Source organism: Eschrichtius robustus, chromosome 16 (genome assembly GCF_028021215.1).
Source record: "Eschrichtius robustus isolate mEscRob2 chromosome 16, mEscRob2.pri, whole genome shotgun sequence".
Taxonomy (NCBI): domain Eukaryota; kingdom Metazoa; phylum Chordata; class Mammalia; order Artiodactyla; family Eschrichtiidae; genus Eschrichtius; species Eschrichtius robustus.
In genome coordinates, this window is record NC_090839.1 from 26,927,998 (window position 1) to 26,955,463 (window position 27,466).

General features: G+C 41.8%; 1 protein-coding gene across 1 annotated transcript in view; it reads right to left on the minus strand.

The window, feature by feature from the left end:
• ASXL1 (ASXL transcriptional regulator 1) overlaps positions 1 to 21,606 on the minus strand; it is a 67,867-nt gene extending 46,261 nt beyond the window's left edge. Inside the window, exons 1-4 of the mRNA XM_068566074.1 lie at positions 21,485 to 21,606; positions 15,425 to 15,507; positions 14,462 to 14,464; positions 13,007 to 13,115 (exon numbers count right to left, since the gene is read on the minus strand). Of these exons, the coding sequence (XP_068422175.1) occupies positions 13,007 to 13,115; positions 14,462 to 14,464; positions 15,425 to 15,507; positions 21,485 to 21,541 (252 nt within the window). The 5' untranslated portion in view covers positions 21,542 to 21,606. The remainder of the gene's footprint in view (positions 1 to 13,006; positions 13,116 to 14,461; positions 14,465 to 15,424; positions 15,508 to 21,484) is intronic.
• Positions 21,607 to 27,466: the final 5,860 nt, after the last annotated feature.

Sequence of the window (27,466 nt, forward strand, 5' to 3'; positions counted from 1 at the left end):
ACACAAGGAAAAGCTGAGAGAATCTGTCACAGCATATCTGCACCACAGTACTGTTAAAGAGAGTTCTTCAGAAGGAAGGAAAACAGTAACAAATGGAAACCTTGACCTCCACAAAGAAATGAAGAATACTAGAAATGGTAAATATGTGGGTAAAATAAGACGTTTCCCCCCATTTTAAAATTTCTTTACAAGAATTGTTTAAAGCAAAAGTAGTAATGCTTTGTGAAGTGTATAACCTATATAGAAGTAGAATGTATGAAAAGAATAGCACAAAGGCTAGGAGGGGGTAAATGGAAGAACAGCATCACAAGGATGCTGCATTTTATGTGAAATGTATAATACTATTTAAAGGTAGTCTGTGAGAAGTTAAAGATGCATTTTGTAAATAATAAAGCAACCTCTGGGGAAAAAACAGATACAGTTAATAAGCTAACAGTGATGATAAAAGGGAATATTAAAAATACTCAATCCAGGGGTAAGGTGGGGGGGGGATAAATTAGGAATTTGGGATTAACAGATACACACTACTATATATAAAACAGATAAACAAGGGCCTACTGCATAGCACAGGGAACTATATTCAATATCTTGTAATAACCTATAATGGAAAAGAATCTGAAAAAGAATAGATATATATGTGTATATATAGCTGAATCACTTTGCTGTACACCTGAAACATTGTAAATCAACTATACTTCAGTAAAAAAATTTAATAAATGTCTCAAAGAAATATGAATCAAAAATAAAAATACTCAATCCAAAAGAAGGCAGGAAAAGAAAAAAAGGAAAATAGGACAAAGAGAAAACAAAGAGCTAGATGGAAGACTTAATCCAACCTTATCACAGTAATTACACTAAATGTACATGGTCCAAGCATCCTAATTAAAAGGTAGAAATTATTAGACTGGATAAAAATAAATAAGATCCAACTAAAACTATAAAGAAACCTAAAATATGAAAGACATAGACAGGTTAACAGCAAAAGGATAGAAAAAATATACCATGCAAAAACTAATTATAAGACAGTTGGATGGGCTATGTCAATAACAAAATAGACTTCAGGGAAAAAATAATATTGCCGGGGGAAAAAAGAAAAAATTTTACTAAAGAACAAAAAACTTGAATGTAAGATTATACAGCCACTTTGGAAAACAGGTTGGCTGTTTCTTAGAAAAGTAAACAGTAATTACAACACAACTCAGCAATTCCACTCCTAGGCATCTACCCAAGAGGAATTAAAACGTTTATCACAAGACTTGTCTACAAATATTCATAGCACTACTCTTAGTAGTCCAAAGAAGAAAACAACCCAAATGTCCATCAGCTGAGGAATGAATAAGCAAAACATGGTAGATCCATACAATGGGATATTATTCAGCACTGAAAAGGAACAAATTATTGATATACAGTAGTCCCCCCTAATCCACGGGGAATATGTTCCAAGACCCCCAGCGGCAGCCTGAAACCGAGACAGTACCAAACTCTATATATATATATATACTCTGTTTTTTCCTATACATACACACCAATGATAAAGTTTAATTTATAAGTTAGGCACAGTAAGAGATTAACAACAACAGTAATAAAACAGAACTATAGTAAGAGTTATGTAGATGTGGTCTCTGTCTCAAAATTATCTTATTGTACTGTACTCACCCTTCTTCCTGTGATGATATGAGATGATAAAAAGCCTACATGATGAGATGAAGTGAGGTGAATGATGTAGGCATTGTGACGTAGTGTTAGGCTACTACTGACCTTCTTCAAGAGGAAGATCATCTGCTTCAGGTAATCCTAGATCACTAAGCCATGACAACATCAGTGGTTGGATGCCAGGAGGAGATGAGGTTGATGGCTGGTGATCATGGGCGGGATAGCACAGGATGGCTCAAGATTTCATCACACTACTCAGTACAGTGTGTAATTTAATACTTATGAATTGTTGACTTCTGGAATTTTCCATTTAATATTTTCAGACTGCAGTTGACCACCAGTTACTGAAACTGCAGGAAGTGAAACCTCGGGTAAGGGGGAACTATACTGTACATTACAAGATAGCTAAATCTCAGATACCTCACACTAAGCGAAGGAAGCCAGACTCAAAAGGCTACATAATGTATAAATCCATTTATATGACATTCTGGAAAAGGCATAACTGCAAGGATAGAAAACAAATCAATGGCTGGCCAGGAGCTGGGGTCGGGAGAGGAACTGACTACAAACAAGCAAGGGGGTAGTTTCTGGGGTGATGGAACTGTTCTATATCTTAATTATGGTGGCAGTTACACATCTGTATGTGTCTGTCGAAACTCAAAGGACTATAACCGGAAAAGGGTGAATTTTACGGTACATAAATGTAAAACGGAATTTTTAGGGGAGGGAGAAGCATGTTTTAGCAAAAGCATTTACTGGAGCAACTGCATTCAAGACACGTATGGCATACCTTTAAATAGCACTGTTAAAATGCCAAATAAAATGTCCAAACAAATGTGAACTAAAAAAAAAAAAAAATGAATTTTTTAAAAAAACTCATAGAACTGTACACTAGTACACTGTACACTAGTACATCAAAATGGGTGAATTTTACTGTAGGTAAATGATACCGTAATTTAAAAACAGAACAAAAATACTTATTTACACCCACAATACTCAGGCTGTGGAACAACAGGAATTCTCATGTACTATGAAAGCAATGTAAATTCATATGATTACTTTACAAATTCATACGATTACATACGAAAAACAGCTGTACTACCTAGTCATGATGATTAGGTGCAAAACCTCCTGGTCAGTCCCATTCCTAGCAATGTATACACCCTAGAGAAGCTACCGCACACACGCGCCAAGAGACGTACAAGAGTACTCAATGCAGCAGTGTTTGTTACAGCGAGAACTAGAAACAACCCAAATGCACACCAAGAGCAGAATGGACAAAGAAATCGTGAAATATTCAAACCATAAGACAGCATATAGCAGAAAATATGATGTATTTCAATTAAATGCACCAACACACATCAAGCTCAGAAATGATAAGCACAAAAGCAGCAAGTGAGAGAAAAATACATACAATGTGATTCCATTCACATAAAGATATTTTTAAAGCATGTTCAGCAATACATACACATGTGGGTAAACCTGGAAATAAAAGCAAGGTAATGATTAATATGAAAATTAGAATAGTGGTTATCTTCCACAGCGAGAGAAAGGGATGTGCACAGAGGTTTCAAAGAGTGTAGAGGATGTTCTGCTCTTGAGCTGGCTGGTGGATACAGGAGTGTGCAGTTTATTTCTTAGTTATTATTATCTAAAATAACAAAATTTGCATATATTCTCTTTTGTAGAATTTATATATTTCACAATTTTAAAAAGTTAAAAACAACATATTCTCAAAGTAAGACACATCACACCCAGTAGGTTTCATAGGCATGTTCTACCAAAAAAACCAAATAATCTCTGTCTTAAAGAGACTACTGCAAAGAATCAATGGAGGGAAAACAGCACAGCTTGTTTTAATACCAAAACACGGCAAGGTTTGAAATCAAAATATCAGATCGGTCACTTACGAATACAGATGTAAAAATCCTAAATAAATTATTCATACTCTAAATCCAACGATGGGTTATTTAAAAGAAAACCATGTCAAAGTGACATTTACCCTAGGAATACAAGGATGCTTGAGCACTGGAAAAAATTCTACTGAACTAATTCACTATATTACCAAATTAAAAGAAATAAACTATGATTCATTTACTCACACAAATACTTACTGAGTACCTACTTTGTTCCTAGGGGCTGAAGAGACGGCATTAACTAAAATTAAAAACTCCTCCCCTAGAGGACTAGTTCTAGTCAAAGGAGACATACAATAACAATAAACAAAACATATATAATATGGTGTATCACACAGTGATAAATACCAAGAAAAAAAATGTAAGGCAGGGAACAGGGGGACTGGGAGAGCTATGCGGTGTGGAGGCATCAGGGTGCAATTCGAGCACAGACTTGAAGGAGGTGGGGGAGCGAGGCATGAAGGTGTTTGGGGGAAAGCACTGCAGACAGCTGAAGCAGCATGGGCAAAATCCCGGAGACGAATAGCGACAGCATGTTAAAGGATCACCAAAGAAGCCACTGTGTTTGTCAAGCAGAGTGAACAAGGGGAGAGAGTAAGAGGAAGAGAGATGGGAGTGAGGGTGGGAGGAAGATGGCAAAAGGGCACTGGCGAAAGGGCACTGCAAGCAACTCCAAGGATTTTGGCCTTTACCCTGAGTGAAGCGGGGTGGGAGGAATGACACAGTCTGACTGAACTTTTAAAAAAATTTCCTGGCTCCAGTGTTGAGGAGGGTGGCAAGAGCAAAGTAAGGAGACCAGTTAGGAAGCTACTACAGTAATCTAGGAGATACTGAAAAGACCCAAGCAGATTCATCCCCTAAATTCCAGACAGGCTCAGAACTTAAACCAGGTACATGGCAGACAAGGATGAGGTATGGAATTGAGAACGTGGGAATTGCTAAGTCTACATTAGTAGGAGATGGACACCCTTACTCCAGTACCATACATCTAAGTGACAACCACTACCTACTGCTGCAGGAGACAAGTGAAGCCACAAAACCACAATACACTGAATTTCCCGCTAATATTTAAGAGTCAAGAATAGTCCTCAACCAAAAATCATCAGACATTTGAGTAAGACATGCGGAGTGAAAAAAGACCCACACTAAAGCATATAATCAGGGAAATAAGATCCTAAAAGTTTTCAGGGAGAGGCAATAGAAAAAAAGAAGGCGGGCAAACACAGAATATCAGGAATCAATACGGCACTAGATTTCAAAAGCAACACTGGACATTACTTTTTCTTTCTTTTGAGAAAACAAAGCTTACACTTTGGAGGTTTTCAAACACTCCATTCCCTGAAAAAGAGATCCTCATAAACATTCTGTACTACATGTTTCAATTTTAATACTAACAATTACTATTCTGAACCAATTCAACTGTTTGGCATAGAGAACTGCTACCAATCAAGTCATAACAACCTCCTTCTATGCTTTTTCCACTGCATTTATCTAACAAACATTTTTAAGCACCTACTATGATAGATGCTGAGGATATAGACCAGAACAAAATAATACAGATTCTCTGCCCTAAGGCCTGATCAGGAGAGACATCAAACAATCACCCAAATAATTATATAATTATAAAGTTGTAAGTGAAAAGAAGTAAAGTTCAGGGCACAACAGGAAAACCCAATTTAGAGAGAAGGCTCCTCTAAGGGACTGAGATTTAAGTTGATACCCATTAAGTTGAGCCAGGCAGGAGTGGAGAGAAGAGAGTTCCAAATAGGAGACCCTAAACCTGGAAAGAGCTTAAGGAATTCAAAGAACTGAAAGAAGGGCAGTGTGGCTGAGCAAGGTTTGGATTTTTTGGTAAACACCACAGGAAACCACAGACTTGAATCAAACAGAAATGTGTCATGATCAAATTGTTTTTTAAAAAAACCCCTCTGGCTGCTTTGTGGATTACAAAAGAGCAAACTGGATTCTAAGGAGGCAAAAGTGAAAACAAGTAGACTAGGCAGGAGCTCTTCCAGTAGCTAGCATACAAGGATAACTTAGACTAAGGTGGCAGTGGAAATGCAGACCAAAAAAAAAAAAAAAAGTAGTTTTAAAAGAATTGTCAGGAGTTAATTTACCAAAGAAAAGCTGGCATAAAGAGCCAAAGAGAAAACTAAAACAAAAGGATTACCTGACTGAAAGGCACACATTTCAAAGCCCATCTAGTACAACTGAATCGAAGAAGACAGCATCTTCCAGAAGAAAACAGACATCTTTTTGGCTCCCTATTCTTCTCCTGCCTCATGATGGACAAAGAATTTGAAGTTATTCTTCCAGAAGAAAACAGACATCTTTTTGGCTCCCTATTCTTCTCCTGCCTCATGATGGACAAAGAATTTGAAGTTATTCCTTCAGAACCTTGAGTATGCATCTCACCTATTTGAGAGCCAACTCATTTGGTAGAAACTTAGAATATCCTGACCTGTCCTCCGGGTGTTAAATACCAACCTCTCAAATAACCAAAAACGTGACTTCATACCATTTACTTAAACTCTCTCAGGCTGTTTCCCCCATTAGTACAGGAGTAGGAAACATATTTATGTTTCAAAAGACCAATATGAGCAGTATGATGCCTGTCTGGAATATAGTTAGCACTCAATTAAGCATTAGTTTCCATCTTTTCTACCAGATTATCTAAACTAGAAGAAGAAGCAACTTTCTTACACTAAACAAGTTCCTCAAACAACCCTCCCAAAAAGTCTGATATGAAGGATTGAGAAGAGATCAAACGCAGTTTTCATACTGGCTGACCATAGAAAAGTTTAAGCATTTTTCACACACAGTCCCAAGGAAGCCTGAAGCACATACAAGCTCCTCATTTTCCTAGAACCCTGATGCTTTAAAATCACACTTAAAAAATGTTTATAACCTTTTTGTTAAAAATATATATACTGCTTTAGAAACCTTGAAATCACCATCCTGCCACCCCTCTGAGCTACAAAAAATAATTCCAGTGGTAGTGCTTTCCAAACCTCTGTTCCCTGATCTTTATCGTTTACCACTTCATTCTTACAGGGCTTTGAACTTCAGGAGGTAGCAGGACAAAAGGCTGCTCACCTCTTAGGCAAACCAGAGCCTGACCAGGGCTCCATTAACAATCAAGTTCTCTTTTCTCCCTGAGCTTGCTGAATATCCTGTCAGACAACAGAATACCCCATTTTTCAAAGGTGGATCCAGGCGGCCCTTGAGAATTACTCCAATAAGGAAACTTTTACCAACTGACGGGTCAAAGCCTCCATCAAGACCAAACTACTGCTACCATTAACCAGAGTAAATGGTACTGCTCTACTAAGTAGGCCTTCTATGCAGTACAGAGTGGGAAAGGGTTTGCAATAAAACAGTCAGCCTCCAGTAAATACCGAATGCATCACAAAAGAACAGGAAAGAAAAATATCCAGGGCTGACTTACTTTTCACACAAAATAGTCTAGATGCTAAAATGTGAGCACAGGAAGGATCTTCAGTGACTTTTCACTCTAGGAGGTTTTCAACAGAGCTCCTGGGTCTGGGAAAGATGCCCTGGGTGCTTGGGGAATGGGATGGGGATGGCAGAATCCATGAGAGATGGAGAAGCGGGGTCTTCATGTTTGTTTCAACCAGAGTAGTTTCACAGTCATCTACATCACGCAGCTCCATTTCATGATATAAAAGGTTTTACACCTGAAGTATTTAAACGACCAATCTATTTCAACTTCTCAGTGTTAGAGACAAAGAAGTATAAATGGAGATATTCCATAGGACCTGAGGCACTATGCTGGACCCCAGACCTCAAGCTGACTCCAGTGCTCTTACTACCACCGTATACCACTCACTCTGGTACAGAAAAGAACGACCACGATCAGAAATGCCAATATGATTAATGCAGAGGGCAGAAATTCAAACCAACCGCCCATAACTGAAGAGTACACATCTAAGGATATGAAAAGCTACTTTTGCTTAACAATTATAAGAATTTTCATTACAAGAATAAAACTAACATTCTGAGAAATATCAAGGAACTCATAAGACGCTTCAAAAAGATGAAGTAACCAAAGATCCTAAAACCTGAAGCAAAACTCTTTATTCTGAATTGGCATAATGAAAATAAATCAAACTCAAAAGGTAGGGCCGTGGGTTCTAGTCCCAACTCGGCCAAATGCATCTGTTGCAAGGACACATGGTCATGGATAAACCTAATCTGTTAGAAGTTCAGTTTTCTACCTGCAAAATGCAAATGAACCGGATGATTTGAGAGCCCCTTCCACAGTAAAATTCTAGGATTCTACGCACTAAAAAGATCATATATTTGATAAAGCTAACACGGACTATAAGAGACTTCATCTAAAAACGTCACTACCATTATATATGAAAGAAGAAATTCTTTTTTCTAACAAAGATGATGACCAAAGTTCAAAACTAAAAAGCATAACATGATATCTAAAAGTTACCTAAAACATTCAAACTGTTTCGAATGGCTCAGTTTCTGCCTTCAGCAATTAGAAGAACCACATTATGGCCACAGCCTGAGAAAGATTTATTTCTTTTTTTTCTTTTTTGCCACACCACGCATGGCATGTGGGATCTTAGTTCCCCAACTAGGGATCAAACCCACGCCCCCTGCACTGGAAGCGTGGAGTTTCAACCACTGGACCACTGGGGAAGTCCCAAGATTTATTTCTAGTGTCAGCAGATTCTTTCACAGATTAACGTAGAATTGCTCTAAAGACAGCAAGAAAAAAAAAAGGGTTCCTAGAAGTTGCCTTGCTGAGAAGAAAAAATAACCCAGAATATGCATATTCTATAATAAAATATATAAAAGAAAGGTAGACTACAAGGAGAACTAGTTGGCTTAAGATCTTGATGATGCTATCTTCTACTTTCCATTCAGCCAATATTTATTACATTATGTACTATTTACCAGACACAGGAGATACAGTGAAAACCAAGTCCCTGCACTGACATTCAAGTGGAGGGAGGCTAATGATAACCAAGTAACCAAACAAACAAGGTAGGACTGTGAAACAACCAAAACCCTCATAGTGTTGTGGAACTGGAACTACCGTTAGAGAAAGCCTCACTGAGAAGATACTTTTGGACTAACAACCAAATGACAAGAAGTTACCCCAGAGCTTTCCAGACAGAGGGGCTAGCAAGTGCAAGGGCTCTGAGGTGGACACAAGTTTGGGGCCTTTGAGAAACAGAGTGAATGAAGGCCAGGGTGGCTGAAGTATAATGACCAAGGAGAAGGTGCCAGGAGAGATCAGAGGGGTAGGCAAGGGCCAAGCAGGATAGTGGTATGATATGACTTGCATTTTTAGAAGCCCACTTTCCTTGATGTGCACCTATCAAAAATCAAAATGGATTCTGGTACTGCCTTGCAAATGACAGACTCTATGATTTGACTGTATGGAAGTCTCCTCAGTATTTAATGGTAATATAAATAGTTCTGGAATCACTGCAAGTGTGGAGTTGTATGTGAAAAATTTAATTGTAGATCTATAAATAACATTGTGAAACTGCAAAACTTACCTCCCTCTCTTCCTCCATTTGCTTTTCTTTTATTTGCAAACAGTGAATTTTAATGGATGGATACTTTAAGTGTAGTCATTTATTTTTTTACCAGGAAGATTTTTTAATACTTTAAAAATACATATTCTACATATTAAAAAGATTCAACTGGACTTGTTAATTGAATTAAAGGACCCCCTAAGGCTGAGCCCTATATCACTACATGAGGTATAATAAAGTGCAAATGGCCATGACACCTTGACTTGAGCATCATTCCACAATAAAACTTAACAATGTTCAGATGACTGCAGTCATGCCTGACAGTGAGTGCTGCAGTGACCACTCACCAACCCAGGTTAAACTCACCAATGACACAAACACCTAGTCACAAAAGCAAAGTAGTTCAGCATGAAAGTCATAAAAACGTAGAACACTACAAAGGAGCTCTCACTGGTTTTACAAGGATAGGAAATTCCAAGTGTAAAAAACAATATAAATCCCACCTCTAACCAGGCAATGATGGACACTGACAGCTGACTTCAGGAAAAGCTTAAGAAAAGCAATTCAAAACAAGAATTCAAAGCATGGATAGATTTCATCTATCCCACACATCCCTGAGGACTAATTCTAAGGCCTGATGCAAGCATCTGCATATAAAGTGTCAAATGTACCATCGCATTACCCAGAACAACTTTTATCAGAGAAGAAACCCTGTGGCATGCCCCCAAAGACTCCAGCTTATCAGTAAAGCTTTGGTAACCATAGATAAGGTCACACAAATGTATTCAGAACTGAGAAAACTCCTATTTTCAACTAAGTAGTGGAACCACGTGGTTTCTGACCTTGATGGCCCACTAGAAGAGATTTCCAAGCAGTGGGAAGAAAAATACCAAGCCATTCTGCACATGCTTCTCCTTAACACATGAGAAAAACAGACCAAAAAAATGCCACAGGACTTCCCTGGTGGCGCAGTGGTTAAGAACCTACCTGCCAATGCAGGGGACGAGGGTTCGAGCCCTGGTCCGGGAAGATCCCACATGCCGCAGAGCAACTAAGCCAGCGCGCCACAACTACTGAGACTGCGCATCTAGAGCCGGTGCTCCGCAACAAGAGAAGCCACCTCAATGAGAAGCCCGCGCACCGCAACGAAGAGTAGCCCCCGCTAGCCACAACTAGAGAAAGCCTGCGCGCAGCAACGAAGACCCAACTCAGCCAAAAATAAATAAAGGCATAAAGAATATTTTTAGAACTAGAAAAAAACTGAATATGGACTATATATTATATACTACCGTATCATTACGTTTCTTGACTATAACAATGGTATTGTGGTTATGTAGGATAATGTCCTTGCTCCTAACACATACATTCTAAGATATGTAGGGGTGAAGTACCAGTACTAGTTGAACACTTTTAAATGGTTCTGGGAAAAAAAGCATACATATGTAGAGAGGGATAAAGCAAATGTGGCAAACCCGTAACAGGAAGAAAGCAAGATAGGTGGGGTGTTCAGTGTAGTACTCCAATTTTTCTGTAGGTTTGAAATTTCTTCAAATGAGGATAAAAAAGGAAAAAATGCACCACCTTGCACTTTATTCAGCAGACCTGGGTCCTCGGGTGATGAGGATGGTAATCAGCTGGTTCAGATTTTTGGTATCCTTTCTTATCCATTCCCAAATAACAATAAAGTAAATGCCTGCACAACTTCTGGAAGATAGCGTGGTGATAATGAGGCAATTAATAAGACTAATCGACACTTCACACTCTCAAGGAGCCCCGGGAGGGGCGGGGGCGGCGGTGGAGAATAAGATGTGCCTGTATGTATCAATACCATCATGGCAAATATATTAACTGAATACAACAAGCAGCAAAGCTATAAGGAAATTATAATCCAATTTTTTCAAACATCGTTAACATAAATTATCATTTAGGTTACAAGTCGCAGAATTTATGGGCTACCTTCACTTTCTCTGTTGCATTTTACTTTCTGTTGCATTTGCACATATCGCTTTCTAACAGGTCAAAATATTAAAAGAGACACGCACGGATAATCAACCAAGCTAAAAGTCTACCAGGGACTTCCCTTGTAGCGCAGTGGTTAAGAATCTGCCTGCCAATGCAGGAGACACGGGTTCGAGCCCTGGTCCAGGAAGATCCCACATGCCGCAGAGCAACTAAGCCTGTGTGCCACAACTACTGAGCCTGCGCTCTAGAACCCGCAAGCCACAACTACTGAGCCCACGTGCCACAACTACTGAAGCCCATGTGCCTAGAGCCCATGCTCTGCAACAAGAGAAGCCACCACAATGAGAAGCCCCTGCGCACCGCAACAAATACTAGCCCCCGCTCACCGCAACTAGAGAAAGCCCGCATGCAGCAACGAAGACCCAATGCAGCCAAAATAATAAATAAATAAATTTATTAAAAAAAAAATTATTAAGCATGGACTATGCCAAGAATTCTGCCCTGAGACAAATTACAAGGACAAATGAAACTCAATTCCTATCCTTAAGGTATCCATAGAAATAGGTATTTCTCCTCCCTCTTAAAAGAGAAATGTTCCATTAACAGGCACATTTGTAACACATATAATACACACAACTATAACTATACATAATTACCTATAATTACAATATATATAATAATATATAATAGAAAAATGCCACTAACAAGCAATTAAGGATAAGGAACCTAAAGGAATATCATACAGGGTACCATTTATTAAGGACTGACTGTGTCAGCGAGGCATACACCACCATAAAGAGGGGTTAAATCTGTCCCAGGTTACAAAGCTAAATTTTGAACTCAGGGCTCTGACTCTTCCAAGGCTCAGTTCCTGACATTACATTATGCTGCCTTTTAAAGTCTGAAATACTACAAATAAAAACAATATAGAGAACAGCACAGATATCTGAACATAAGATACGTCTGATGTGTACCTAAAGATCAAGTTTTATGACCACAGGTTATACAGTTGGTATTTGTTCAAGTGTTTAATTTTTAATTAAAGAAAACAAGTCTATCAAAACAAAACTAAAAGAGAAAAGTCTGTTTATGGACTACTGTAATTTATAACTACATTATGGAAGATTATAAGGATCAGCATCAAATTTTCAGTTTCTCACCATCAACAGGTCAACTATGTCTAAGTTAGGAGTCAGCAAACTACACCCCCAAGCCAAATCTAGCCCACTGCTTGTTTTTATAAATAAAGTTTTATTGGAACACACCCATGCCCATTCGTTTGTGCATTCTCTGTGGCTGCTTTCCTGCTTCAGTGGCAGAGTTGAATAGTTACGATAGAGACATTGTGGCCCACAAAACCTACAATATTTATTTTCTGGTCCTTTACAGAAAAAAATCTGCCAATCCCTGGTTTAAATGATGTATATCACAAATGGTAGAAAAATAATTAGCTTGTTCATTTCAGCTCTATTTAAGCTTATGAACTGAACCTGATTTAAGTTCTCTTCCTTTGTAATTAGTGTCACTTGGTAAATGCTGAGTTTTTGAATTTCCACAAGTATTTTCACATTTCAGTTATTTTCCATAGAGTAGGTCTTACTTGGCTGTTCAGTAATTTATCCTTCACATATTATTACAAACAAAACTATAATTAAGGCACATTTGCAATTACCCCCACACATACTTATCCCTCTATTGCATACAATCTGCAAAGATATAAACAAGGAAAAACTGAATACAGACACAATAGCTGATATGACTAAATAATTCCTAATATTCTGTTCACACTAGAACATCTCAATGCGCCATTTCAGAAAAACAGCATCAGCATCACCTGCCTGCCTATTAGAAATGCAAATTCATGGGCCACAGTCCAGACCTACCAGGTGATTCTTATCAACACTAAAAGTTGAAGAACCACTGCACTAAAGTAGAGTTTATATTACTTACCTTGAGTGTAAAAAGGCTGATTCGGCCAGGTAGTTTATAAAATAACCCCTCTCCTCCTCTTGAATTGGAATGTAGCATGGCATTAAGACATGCAAGAGGGGATGTCCCACTGTAAAAACATACAAGGATGGAAGGTCATACAAATCAATATGTCTACTTACTCAAAGCTCTAATACCCTTTAACTCACTCTTAAATCAAGAAAAAGAGGAAGAAATATAAAAGAAAACATCCCATGACAAGAATTCTACTTCGAAAGTGGCAAAAGAGCAACAAATGAAATTCACATAAATCACACCCAGAGAGCTCTGGGATAAGACATGCTATCTGATATCTCCACTTCAGTGCCTTTTGACAATATGAACCAAACTCTCAAGAAATTTAGAAACACTACACAATGATTTTTCAGGTACACTCAGGAGTTTTGAAAAAAAAAATTACCCAATATTTTTATTTACCCAAAATATTTAAATTTTAATGTTAATTAAAAACAAAACCGAGAGTTTCCTAGCATCTATATTCCAACCTGCATATCATGCTCAGAAACTGCCACATAGCATTTTCAACACAAAAACCACAGAATCACTGGTGCTGTCCCAAGAAAATAAGCACACTTTTTTTTTCCAGTTAACATTTTCTAATAAACACACAAAAGGAACAGTATTTCATTTGCTTTTTCTCAGTTGGGAAGGGGGAAAGATGGGTTTTATTTTATATCTACCCAGGAGCAATAATTTAAATTTGAATATAAGAAGTCAAATGGATTTAGTACCCAATAATGCTCAAACATTAAACCAAAAAAAAGAGATAGCATATTAAGTTATATCATGGTCCCTGCTACAACAGAAGGTCGCAAAACAATGACAACTCATGTGAGTTAGCGACTACTTACTAAATCTTAAAATAGAAAAGCTGTCAAAAATACAGACAAATGCCCATTATTAATATTAACTGAGTTTGGCGCTAGCATGTTAGTGCTAGGGTTCACCTGTGCACCTTCTCTTCCCTCTCCCCAGCAGGTTAAATAAATATAAATATCTCAAGTAAAGCCTCTCAGCATTTTTCAGAATTAGAGGCCCTAATTTATGCAGAGTGTTAAAAATAAATTGAGTCTAAAAAAGCCATCCAAAAAAACCCTATTACTTATTTGGCTTTGGAACACACTGGATGTTTAAAAAAAAAAAAAAATTTCACCAAGAACCAATCTTTAAAAGAAACCTTGTGCAGAATCTGGAGCATCAAGTGGGTGTGCTAATGTCTCTGCTACAGTGGGGAAGGGCATGCTGGCAGAGTCTTTCTTGAAACAGTGTGACTCCTACACACTATACCTCTGTCTACAAATCACAGAGCTGCTCACTCATCACGAGCCACCATGACTACTTCATAATTCCTGTAAGAGCTAGAAGCAGAAACAAGTTAGGTTCTCAACTCCATCTGTCCCAAAGGGACTAATTTACCTTCTATAGGCACAGTGGTCCAACAGCAGTGCAGACAGCAGCATGATGGGAAATAGCCCATAAAAACAAAACAAAACAAAAAAAACAATTATAACACTACACAGTGCATAGGTAGTATTTAAATGGATGTATCTAGACAATCCTGATCTTCCCTCCCCACAAAACGTCAGCTAGAGAATGTCTGAACTGACAACTGGAAAGTGAGGATCTTTTGATCCTAAAAGATCAATTTCAAGCAGCTAAAGCTTAACCAGCAAAATATATGCTGTCTGTTCTGAATCCCAAGAAGGAACTGTGTTGTGCTCTCCTCTTTCATTTTAATTTTAAAAAAAGGTTGGGGTGAGGAGAGAAAGGATTCAGGACAGGCACTGGTTTTTGTTTGTGCCTGCAATTCTTTCTGTGTTTCCAATTTGTTGCTTCTCTAGGAAAAATATATCATAGGATAAGAAAATCAAGGTCACCTCCAAATTTAGTATGCTCATATCATGAATGCCTACAATCAGTAGGGGGGAGAAAAGCCAGTGGGTTTTATGGTGATTAGACCACCCTTCTTTGATCCTAAAACGAAGGACTTCAAAGATATGGTATAGAGAGAAGGGAAGTTTTAGACACGATGGAGCCTATCAGAGTCTGTCCCTTCTCTATCACTGAAACTTGCAAAACAGAGTATACGAGAAAATGTGCTGACTCCTTACACAAAAAACAAGCTCCATGTCGAAATTTATGGGAGAGCAAGGATAGGGAAAGCCACTGCACCTCTGATGAAAACAAATGAATGTTTAGCCACTCCCGCCTTCCACCCAGAGGACACACAACATGGGAGATAGTTCCACACCACCACCAGACGTGTGTGTGTGTGTGTACACATATATGCACATGCGGACTTTCTAATATCACTGCCTGAGTGCAGGAAGACACGTGTCCTATGAAACCCTCACATTAAGCAACAAGAGCCATACAAACCTCATTTCCTTTAGTCCTTCTGCCTCTATGACCTGCAGAATCTGTTTTGGTGTCATTGGAGCGTCTGAGTAGTTTTCTAGTACCTGAAGAAATATAAATGTTCTGATTTCAGTGTGCAACTTCTATTTACATCCATCACTATATAACATGGGCTACAATTCTGCTATGAGGTACCGCTGCTGACAATTTATTTTTTTTTCTTTTTTTTTTTTTAATTTATTTTTATATTTATTTTTGGCTGTGTTGGGTCTTTGTTTCTGTGCGAGGGCTTTCTCTAGCTGCGGCAAGCGGGGGCCACTCTTCATCGCGGTGCGCAGGCCTCTCACTATCGCGGCCTCTCTTGTTGTGGAGCACAGGCTCCAGACACGCAGGCTCAGTAGTTGTGGCTCACGGGCCCAGTTGCTCCGTGGCATGTGGGATCTTCCCAGACCAGGGCTTGAACCCGTGTCCCCTGCACTGGCAGGCAGATTCTCAACCACTGCGCCACCAGGGAAGCCCCGCTGCTGACAATTTAGTCTTTCCACAGACAAAATTACTTCCGAAACTAAATTACACATATATCTTAACTAGTTGCTGAAAGTGACTGCAATTAGATGAAATATTCTAATTCTCAATTCTGAAAACACACAACCTCTTAGCATACATGTTATGGTATGTGGGGCCTTAGCAACCTTGATTACCGCTTAACTTGATGCTGTTAATACAGTTAAACCATAGAATACATAGTTTTCTACACAATAAATTATAAGACAGAAATGCATTCAGATTTTCTTTCCCAAGGAACTTTGATTAGTACCCATATATTTTTATCTTTTTTTTTTTTTTTTGGGCCACACTTGCGGGATCTTAGTTCTCCAAACAGGGACTGAACCTGTGCCCTTGGCAGTGAAAGCACAGAGTCCTAACCACTGGACCACCAGGGAATTCCCAGTACCCATATTTTTAAAATGATGGCTTTTGTGCCACTGGGTTGTGAAATTCTGTTGTTAACTGCCACAGTACATTTTGCCATTTGGCAACATGATGCTGTGATCCTATATGATTGGTGCAAGCAAACAATGAGAAATGGAACACCTCACTTACGTTAGCGACATCTATAACTAAGTCCTGGCAGTAAGGTCATAGTGAGCAGCCGGAGCTCTCTCACTTGAAGAAGCTGAGTTGTTTTAGAAATGTTATTCTTCTCAGGGAGGAAAAAAGAGAGGCTGTCAATATCTCTGTACCATCTCTACCAGTGCAGCTGCTGAGGTTACTCCAAACCACACCAACATCTTGCAGTCATTTAACAACCGTAACAACGAAGTACTGTACTGCTCTGTCACAAGTAAAATGTACAGCCAGAAGCCCGACAGGACTGCTGCGAAGGTTCTCTCTGTGGAAGAACATGAACCCTGAGCACTAAAGGAAGTCAAGTTTTGGAGGAGTAGCTGCTGAAATAAAACCTCTGTCTACCATGGTCCCATTCTTAGCCTCTCTCTGTTCAGTTTTTACATTCTCCTTGGGCGTCATTATCATCTCTCACAGTTTCAACTACTACCCAAATTCTAATAACTCCCAAATCTCTACCTCTAGCCTGGACTGCAGACTGCTCCCCAAGCTTCAGACTCCAAATACTCAGTTCTGTACTGGACGTCCCACATGCTCACCTACTCTAATTCATCCCCCCCCTTCTAACATTCCTCTCGTTGGTCGGCAGCCTGTCTCATCACCTAATTCAGAAACCCAGGCATCACCCTTCACTCTCACCTGTCCCCCAGTCCCCACCACCAGTTTCTGACCCGACCTGACACGATAGCGTTTTCGCTAACATCCCTGCAACCAGCCCTGCTTTCCTCAAATTCACTCGTACTCCGCTGCCATCCTTCATTCAACAAATACGTGAAATACTCACTTTGTGCTAGGGACAATTCTAAAAATTCACCAGTTAAAAAAGACCAAATCCCCGTTTTTGCAGAACTTACCCTGCTATAGCCCCAGTTCAGTCCAACAAAATAAACCTGCCCTCATCACTTTCCCACTTTAAAGTCCTTCAACAGCAACCTAATTAGATACAGCGAAAGCTGAAGTTTCCAGAGAGACCACTAGCCCACTGGAAAAGCACAGGCTTTAGAACCAGACAGACCTGGTTCTAAGGAATTCAAATTCTGGTCTTCTAAACTTGGGCAAGTTACCTACCCACCCTAAGCCTAGGCTCCTTCGTTTGTGAAGGAAGGATGCTGAGATCTTCCTCTCAGAGTTGCTGTAGAGATTAGAGATAATGTATGAGTGCTTACAGTGCCTGGCACAAAGTAGGTGTGTGCTGGCCTGGCGTACAAGGCCCTCACAATCTGATCTCTGCCTGTCTCTCTGATACTCCACAAACTTTATGTTCCAATAACTATGTGTAGTTCTACCCAGTTCCCACACTCTCCACCCTGCAAATAAACACACACACTCCTATTTTTTGTTACCAGCTCCTGCTTACGTCCTCTGTGACAGGCCTAACTCCCACTGACCCTTCAAGATTCAGTTCGGAAATCACCTTCCTCCAGGAAGCCTTCTCTGCTCTCTGCCAGACAGTTCAATGTCTCTTTTCAGTGCCCCATAGTTGCACAACACTGATAATTTATCTTCCAAAGCAGGACACTTGAGAGTAAAAGGAGGAGCTATTCATAATTATGCTTAGACAATGAGCAGGAACCAGGATGTCTATTACCATTTATACATCTATGATGGCACTTACCATGCCTGTAATGAAATTCTATTCACCTGTCTGGACCTTCTCCATCCCCAGAAAAACCATAAGCTCCTCAAGGGCAAACCCTATCCATCTCTGTATTCCAAGAACCTAAGTGCCAAGTTAAGCAGTGTTGACTTGAACAAACCCACAATACAAGCTACTAATGTTCACTGCCACAGATATAACTTCTTTGATACTAACTGTAAGCTAAGCTAGTGAATTTTTGTATGCTAATTTTTTTTTTTTTTTTTAAAGAAGCATGACTCTGAAAAATTAGCTACCAATTATTTAAACAGCAGTCAGGAAGAGCCTGAGAATCTAAGAGAGAGGAAACAAAATCTCTAAAGGGAAGTTAGATCAAAAGATACAAAGTTTTCACTTTTATTAAAACTGTATATGCCTCGGGCTTTTAGTATAAAGACAATTCAGCAGTGTTCTATCCCTAGTCTGTCTTTCTAAAGCACACTTAAAAAAAAAAAAAAAAAGTATCTCTTCTCCAACTTCAAAGGGAAAAAAATGTTTGATGTAAGAATGGTCAGTCATGAATCAAAGTGAAAGATAAAGCATGCAATGAAGAGTTTCTCAAAGCCAGGGAGAATCCATTTAAGGGCATTCAATCTAAAGGGAAATCCACTCAGCTATTTCTCCCAAACAAATTGTTCCTAGCAAGTAGGAGGACTTATACCCACCCAACCCCCAAAAGTCTACCTCCTACATCTAGGAAAAACAAGACTACAAAATGTTTGAAAGAAGAATATCTACTTCTCAACAACATAATTAACAGCTGCAAAAATCAACCTCCTGGGGCTTACTACACTACTGAAATTGTCCAGAAGTCTCTTCTTTCCTACCAAAATAGTTTTAAAAGGGTTCCTGGTATCACTTTAGCCACCAATGTGAGCAAGGTCGGGAGCAATATGAAACTGCCCCCAAGCAAGTGCATCTGATCACCACTGCAAGCACTCCAAATTCACCTGTCCAAAGAGTAATTAGATCTAATCTACTGCCCTACCATTATAGCTCACTGGAGTCAAGCTTTTCTCTAGCCAGTATAAGCGCTCACAACTCTCCAGCACTTGGTTTGTTACAACAATTTTTTTTTCCCCAAATGAGGAGAGAACTCTAAAAGTTCCCCCTTGCTCACCAACTAGTCCCATCCAAAGGGACAGAAAATTCTAAACAAAAAACAATAAAAGACAGGCAAAACTACACACCATATTCCCACAAGTCATCTTTCATGTGTTTAAGAGCACCACAAGTAATTCCAAGTAGGACTTACTATTTTTTAATGAAGAACCACAGAAGTAAAAGAAGAGAAAGAACTTACTGGGATAATCTGGCATGAGTTGAGCCAACGATAAAACAGAAATAGCAACCTAGATACTGGAGTGCAGATAACAGTAAATTCAAGAAACTAAAGAGGCTTAAGAGTGGACCCCAAATTCCTAGAGACTTTCAACTAGGAAGAGCCAACAAAGCTTTGAGACGAGCAGACTTTAGAACTCTGTCAAGACATAAATAACACAGGATTTAAAGGTACTTTCACCTACCTCTAACAAGTAAAACTGGCAAGCAAATTTCCTTTTGGTGCCCAAAGTCATAAACACCTGCAGAACAGAAACTCAGAGGAGAATTTCAATGAACAGACTCAACCTCCAGAAGAAAGAGAGCATGTCCTTTTGGCTCTCCTCTACTCTCCTTCAGGCCTAAATTTGTTTCCAGGTAAAGCAACAATGGAGAAATCCTGAAACTACCAAGAGATCCTGAAAGCTAACCAAAGCTTCCAAATCTGACTGAACCTGCAAAAAGTATTGTACTTCAAAATCTTCAAATTTCATATGCCAAACCAAACAAATTAACTGAAGCACAAAACTTCAGCATACAAACTAATTGCTACTTCTGTTTCTTGGGGAACAAATGCCTGGGGAAGATGATCAGGTACACCAGTTTAATTTCTCCTATAAACCAGTGTTAGTTCTTTTAAGTCAATAACTGAGTTTTACAGGCTCCAAGAAAGAAAAAGGTGTACCAAAGATTTGTAAAAACCTCCAACACATATTTGTCTTTTTTTGCACAACACCTTTGAGGCAGGAACCCTACTTCCCAATAAAATGAAAGATTAGAAGGTTAAGCTTCATTCATCATTAAAAGTGAATTACAGCAATTACATATAAACTACAGGGTGTCATGAGACAAGTATACTATCTGCACTATAACCCTGCTTTGTGACAGTTATGAGAAAGTGACATCTCTGAGACAAGCATAACCTGTTACTATTGTCATCAGCAAGATTTTATGAGAACATGTCTCAAAGTGTCTTAGCTTTCTGGGTGCAAATCCAAAAGGAATATATATTTCACTTGCAAGTCCTCTGACACTTTAAGAACAGAAAATTCACAACCCCCATTACCAGGCAGCTTCAAATACTCAAATTACTCTCTCCTTTGCTAAGTCCTCACTGAGCATTATCTTCAGAGACACTTGGTCTTTGCCCAACACTTCATGTATACATGCACCAGAACACTAAGGAATAGAGAACACACGCATACATTCTTTGCAAAGTGTAGTTAGTTCTCTGCGGAGTGCCTATTTCCAGTCTAGCTTGTGAAGTCCGGTCAGCAGAATCTCAGAAGTGTGGTACGTGGGCCACCGGCTTTACAACCAACCCGAGAAGCTGGTTAAAATGAAGATATTCAAGCTCTACTCCAGAATCTCAGACTCAGTAGGTCTTAAGTAGGGCCCTAGGATGAGCATTCCTAACAACCTCCCCAGGTGTCCCCACAGGACACTAAAGTTTGAGAACCAAGGCTCAGGGTTCAAGCTGGGAGTAAGCATTTGCTTCCCTCCACACACCTGGTTTAGATTGCGAAAGCTCAAAATGCCACTCGCGTCCTTGAAACTGGGGGCTCTTTCCAACCCCTGGAGTCAAACACACCACCCCACTGCCCACCAGGAAGCGAGGGAGGAGCTTCCGACCCTTCCCGGAAACCTAACTCCCCCGAGTGCATAAACGAAGCTTCCCCAGACCCCCTAGAAGCTGCCAAATAGTGGGGGAGGGGAGGCGGGGGCCCCGCCGCCCGGAGGGGGAGGAGCCGGCCTGCCAGCTCGACCCCTCCGCAGGAATTTAGAGGGGGGACGTGCAGAAAAAGGCGCCACCTCCGATCCGGCGGGGGACCTCTCCCCACCCAACGCCTTGGGGGATTGTCCCTTTCCAGCAGGAAGGGTGGCCCGCCCCCTCCTACAGTGGGCAGGGCTTCGCCCCTCCCCCCTCCCAGTGGGGGGTGCTCGGCGAGCCAACCCCCCACGCCCCCCATCGAGCCCCCCTCGGCGGCCCGCCTCACCAGGCGCGCGGCCTCTGCCCACGTGCGCTCCTTCTTCCTCTTCTGTTTGTCCTTCATCCTCCTCCTCCCCGGCGGCGGCGGCGGCGGCGGCGGCGGCTCCACGCGGGACCTCCGGGCGGGGCGGGCTGGGGCGGCGGCGCGGGGCTGGGGCGGCGGCGGCGGCGGCGGCGGCGGCGGCGGCGGCGGCGGCGGCGGGGGGCGCGTGGCGGCGGCGGCGCGCGAGAAGTCGGGTGCGGCCGGGGAGAGGGGGCGGGCGCGCGGGGACCGGCTGGCGCTAGACCCGGCGCGAGGGCGGCGGTGGGGGAGGGGTGGCGGCTCCACGCGCCCGCGCTGCGTCAGTTGCCCGCGGCGGCGGCAGCAGCGGCGAAGGAGAAGGAGGTAGCCCCGCGATCGCTAAGGAATGCGGCGGCCCCGCATAACCACGGGGTCAGAGGTCACGGCTCCGGCCTCCGCTTTCCCGCTCTGCTGCGAGGGCAAGACCGGACTGGCGGCGGGGCGGGAAGGCGAGACGCGGCTTTCCCTTCGGCGCCCGGGTGTGTGCGTGTCTGCCGTGGGTGTGTGTGAGTGTGTGTGAAGAGTGAGGAGGGGGAGTGTGGGGTTTTTTTTTTTTGAACAAAAACAAACCGAAAGGGCGGCTGGGAGTCGTAGTCCCGGCTGCCTCTCTGGCCTCCCCCGCTCCGGAAGAATATGGCTGAGTTAAACTCTTGGACCACACTTCCCAGCGTGCCCCGCGGCCCGTCTTTTCCGCCCTCCCTTCCCTTCCTCTGCCCCGCGCAGAGCTCGATAAGGAAGGGGGCCGGACAGTCGTTCGGGAAAGGGGCTGGGCGGAGTCTCGCGAGGTGCGGGAACTGGCTGGGGGCCTGAGGCATTCTGGGAGGCGATGCTGGGAAGGGGCGGTGGCCCTGTGCCTCACCACCCTGAGCTCTGTTTAACCCCTTCGGCGCTTCTCGCCTTGGGGCCGCCACGCGGGTAAAGGTGGGGATCGAGAACTGGTAGCTCGACTTCCAATGCCCACTTTGTGCCTCTCTCCGCCTGAGCGGTTTTCACTGACACTTCTTGTAGGTAACAAGAGACAGGACTTTCCCTTTTGGTCCTCCCCTAAATGACTCACTGCCGCATAATAATGAGACAAAAGATCCTCATACCAGTAAAACGGTTATTTCACGATTGATGAACCTAGACAGTTCCCCATTTCCTCCTGTGCTTTCATGCCGCTATGTATCTGCAGAAGCTGTATTTGCAGAAGCTGCACACGCAGCCTACAGCGTTCATGCCACCTGGTGAACTTGGTGATACGATTATGGGTTGTGTGAAGAACTTGGACTTTGGGGACATACCGGAATGCACCTGAGGCCTTTTTAGAGGCAATACCCTGAAGGGAACACAGAACCTGGAGTCAAACGGACCTAGACTGGAATCCTGGCTAAGCCACTCCATGGCTATCAGCCTAATACCTCACAGCATTATTGAGATTAAAATCAACATAAAACACCTGGCAGGTTGGAAGAGGGTGTGAGGGGGGACCATGACATTAGGTCCATATAATTTGGCTCCTGACATAAAGCAAGTGTTTAATAATTGGTACCAGCTGAGGGGCAATGGGCATTGTACTTACCCTCTCTGAGCCTTGGTTGCAGAGCATGAAATGAAATGAGGTTCAGAGTACCCAACACATAGGTTTTCTGTGCCTATTTGTTGACTCAATCAACATCCAGAAACATTCCTAGCATCAGTCCTAAACTGGGTAGTGGCCAGTTCTTTAAAATTAGGGAGGAAGGGTCAATGGCCACATTTGAAAGTTTTCCCAGGGTGAGGAAGCACACCCTCCACTCCCTGGTGTTAGCACAGTGCTTAGGGAAGATCAACACGTGCTGCCAAAGCCTAACATCACGGAGTTCAGTGCTCCTGCTTCTAATGCTCGTCACCCAGAAGACTTGCACGTCCAATAAACAAAACCCTGCAAAGTGAATAGACTGTAGAAGGTGAAATAGGCATGTTTTTAAATCTTCTGTCCCCTTCTAACTTAACCCCAAGAGGGGGAAAGGAAGAACCCCACCTCCACGACCAAAAAATTGTTTGACCTGATTTTTCACAAAGGGGTGGTGGTGGTGGTGGTGGTTTAATCTACAGCAGACACAGTGACCTTTGACAAGTCATTTGGCTTGTTTCAAATGTTTTCTTCTTGAGTAGCTTCACACCCCTCTGACCTCCAAGGAGTCACTAGAGAAGATTCATTCGAAAATTTACATGTTTAGTACAGGCACTGTGGTTGGCAGAATAACGTCCTCCTCGCCCCCTCCCCCGCAAAAAATGAAAACTATCTATGCCCTAGTCCCTGGAACCTGTGAATATGTTACATTCCATGGCAAAAGGGACATTGCAGATGGAATTAAGGACCATAAAATAGGGAGATTATCCTGGATTATCAGGGTGGACCCAGTGTAATCACATGGACCCTTAAAAAGCAGAAGAGGAATGCAAAAGAGATGCTTTGGAGAGAAGAGGCAGGAGAAGAATCAGATTCGAAGCTCGAGAGGAACTCAACCCACTGTTGATGAAGGGGCCATGAGCCAGGGAATGTAGGCAGCCTTTAGAAGCTGAGAACAAGCCCTGTCAGCAAGTAATGGGACCTCAGTCCTGCGGCCTCATGGGACTGAGCTTTCACAACCTGACTGAGCTTGGAAGCAGGTTCTCCCCACCCCAACCCCGGAATCTGCAGAGAGGAGTCCAGTCCTGCTAACACCTTGATTTTAGCCGCATCCGAGAACCAGCTGAGCCACACAGTCCAGACTTCTGACCCATAGAAAGTGTGAGACAGAAGGTTTTAAGCCACTAAATCTGGTAACTTTTTACAGTAGCAAAAGAAAGCTAATGCAGGCAGGCACCGTGGAAACGCCTTTAAGTTTTTCAGCCAATTCTGCCTGGCTCTCAGTTGGGTCAAGCCATGGGGGAATCCAGATGTGAATGTTTCAAGGTCTCTGCCCTTGCAGAATCAAACGGAAACTAATGACAACATCATAGTTAAGTGTGAAAAGAGTATGTTCAGAGGACTATACAAGATGTGGTAGAAAATTGGCTTTAGTCACTAAACCTTAAATAGCTGTCACTTTTAAAGTTAATGACACTCATGAGTATATTCTCTTGTCACAAGCACCAACGACAAACCTATACATTTTTTTGGTGTGTGTTTTTCTTTTTTTAATCACAGTGCTTTTATTTTTATTTTTATTTTATAGTGAATACAGAGAGATGTCAGAGGAGCTAGTTAGAGTAGCAAGTATTAAATTTATTTATTTATTTATTTATGGCTGTGTTGGGTCTTTGTTTCTGTGCGAGGGCTTTCTCTAGCTGTGGCAAGTGGGGGCCACTCTTCATCGCGGTGCGCGGGCCTCTCACCATCGTGGCCTCTCTTGTTGCAGAGCACAGGCGCCAGACGCGCAGGCTCAGTAATTGTGGCTCACGGGCCCAGTTGCTCCGTGGCATGTGGGATCTTCCCAGACCAGGGCTCGAACCCGTATCCCCTGCATTGGCAGGCAGACTCTCAACCACTGCGCCACCAGGGAAGCCCCAATCACAGTGCTTTTATTACAAAATTTGTTGGAAGTCACACAGGTGCCACAGGGCAGTATAGGATAAACGGGACTGATATTCAACCTGCCCTGTTTGGGGGTGAGTCAGTGTTTTCAAACTGCACAGTTATGAGCGAAGCACACATTCAGGAATCTGAATAACAAACACACCACCAGCAGACCCAAGCATTCCCAAAAGGACACATATACCCCTGAAACCTCACTATGAGATAATGCATTGCCACTGGCTTTGGACTTCAGCAGGCCTGGGTTTGAATCTTCTTGCAGTCATTCTCCAGCTGTGTGGTCTTGGTCAAGTTATGAAAACTCCCATTGACTCAGAGCCATCAATTTAGACAACGGGGTACATAAACCCAAAGGGTGGAATTGGGATTAAATGGGACCTTTGTAAAACACCGTGAACACAGTAGACTCACTGAAGGCCAGCTCTCTTTGCCACCGAGAAGGTTTAGAGTCTGAAGTGTAAAAAGTGCCTCATTTTTATACTTCAGTGAACCTTCAGTGAACCCTGAAACAGAGTTTGCCACACTAACGAATGTTCTCTCCCAGTGACTCTGTCCCCATTTTCAAATGAAGTTGAGGTTCAGAGCGGTCAAATTACCTCCCTCCGGTCCCAGTGAGATCACGTCTGCTAAACTTCCAGTATAGCAGATGATCCACAAATGTGCACCTCTCCTGGTACCTCCCACATTTCATTTCCTTGTATGATTTTTGGTCTAACGTCTGTGCTCTTGTTAGCATCTTCTTGGGGTCATCATCACACCAACATCTGGCACAGTCTTGGCACATGGTAGGCACTCAATCTGGATGACTTTACTCAATAATTACTTTATTGGACAAAGTCCCTAACTACTAATTTCCCATGGAATGAGCCCCATCCAGTATTTCGAACCTGCCCAGGCAGAATTGGTAAACAGTGAGGCAGGATTCACCCAAACAGACCTATGCGAGTTGTAAAGATGCTTAGGGGTGGAGACCTCCTCACCTCACTGTGGTTGTTAGGCACAGAATCTGCCCACGTGATGGGCAGCCCTAACTCAGCTTACCTGCCATTCACCATCACTTAAATCCATTCCTGTTTTTTAGTCTCCCATGAGGCTGAAAAAGTGTTTAAATCCCATTTTACGCCACCAAAATGTTAATAATGGTTACTTCTGGTTTGTGAGACTACAGCCAATTTGGGGGGAGGGTATTTCCTACAAAGTATTACATTTTTTTAATTGAAAAAAATTATTTTTCATCTAAACCACAAAACAAAGCATTTAGATTAAGGTGGCAGATATAATGTTTTTCACTTCTTTACACTTGTCTGTAGTCTCCAAATCTTCTAGAATGAGTATGTGCTACTCATACTCATTTGAGTATGATGAAAAAAATAAAGATTTTAATGCTTAACAGTGTGAGAACACCTTTAATAATACTTCTTTTCATTTTACTTAAAAAGATTTGTGGAATCCCCTCCCAAATGGCCTCAAAGGATGACCTGAGCTAGTTTTTCCTAAAAGTATAGATAATAACAGCCCTCTGCCTGATTCTTTTAGGTTTTCAGGTGGAGATTTCAGGACCCCACTAAGGAGCCCATCCCAATTTTCAATCTCTCTTAATGCCAGTGAGATGGACTCATCTACCATAAATCTTCCTCGTCTCAATTTAAGACATTTCCTCTATTCCTTCTCTGTGAAGAAGGAAAAGAAACTTTAAAGTGCATTTAAACACCAAAATTTTTTAAGAGTGGTGCTAATTTGATGAAATTGGGTTGTTTCTTCATTTTCAATTTTTTATACTGAAAACATTAACTTACACACTGCCTCAAATGGCTTTTGTCCCCCCTCATCTTTAATGATTGCTAATAACTGAATGTGAAGTTGAGGGTCTGGATAAATGGCTTTCACAGGCCTTAACTCTTGAATATCACAACCCACCATGTGAGCTGAGTAAGAAAATTGGCAGGGCCAGTAGAGCAAAGGCGCTTTCCCCAAGATCGCACAATTAGTTGTTGGAGTCGAGATTTAAACTTAAAACTCCTCATTCCAAATTCCTTCTAAGGCACTGTGGTAGCCAGCCTCCAAAATGCCCCCCACCACATGATTCCCAGCCCTGACATTCAAATCCTTTTTAGTCCCCTCCCACTTTGAAATAGGGCTGAACTATGGAACCAATAGGATATTTTGCAAATGGCCATGTGTGGCTTCTGGGGCTAGGTCATAAAAGACATTGCAGCTTCTGCCTTGTTCTCTTAGATCACAGGCTCTGGGGGAGGCCAGGCACCCTGTCGTGAGGACACTCAAGCAGCCATATGGAGAGGTGATGTCTACACGGCCAGTAGCCCCAGACAAGCTTTCAAATGACTTCAGCCCTGGCTAACATCTTGAGAGATCAACCTCATAAGAGA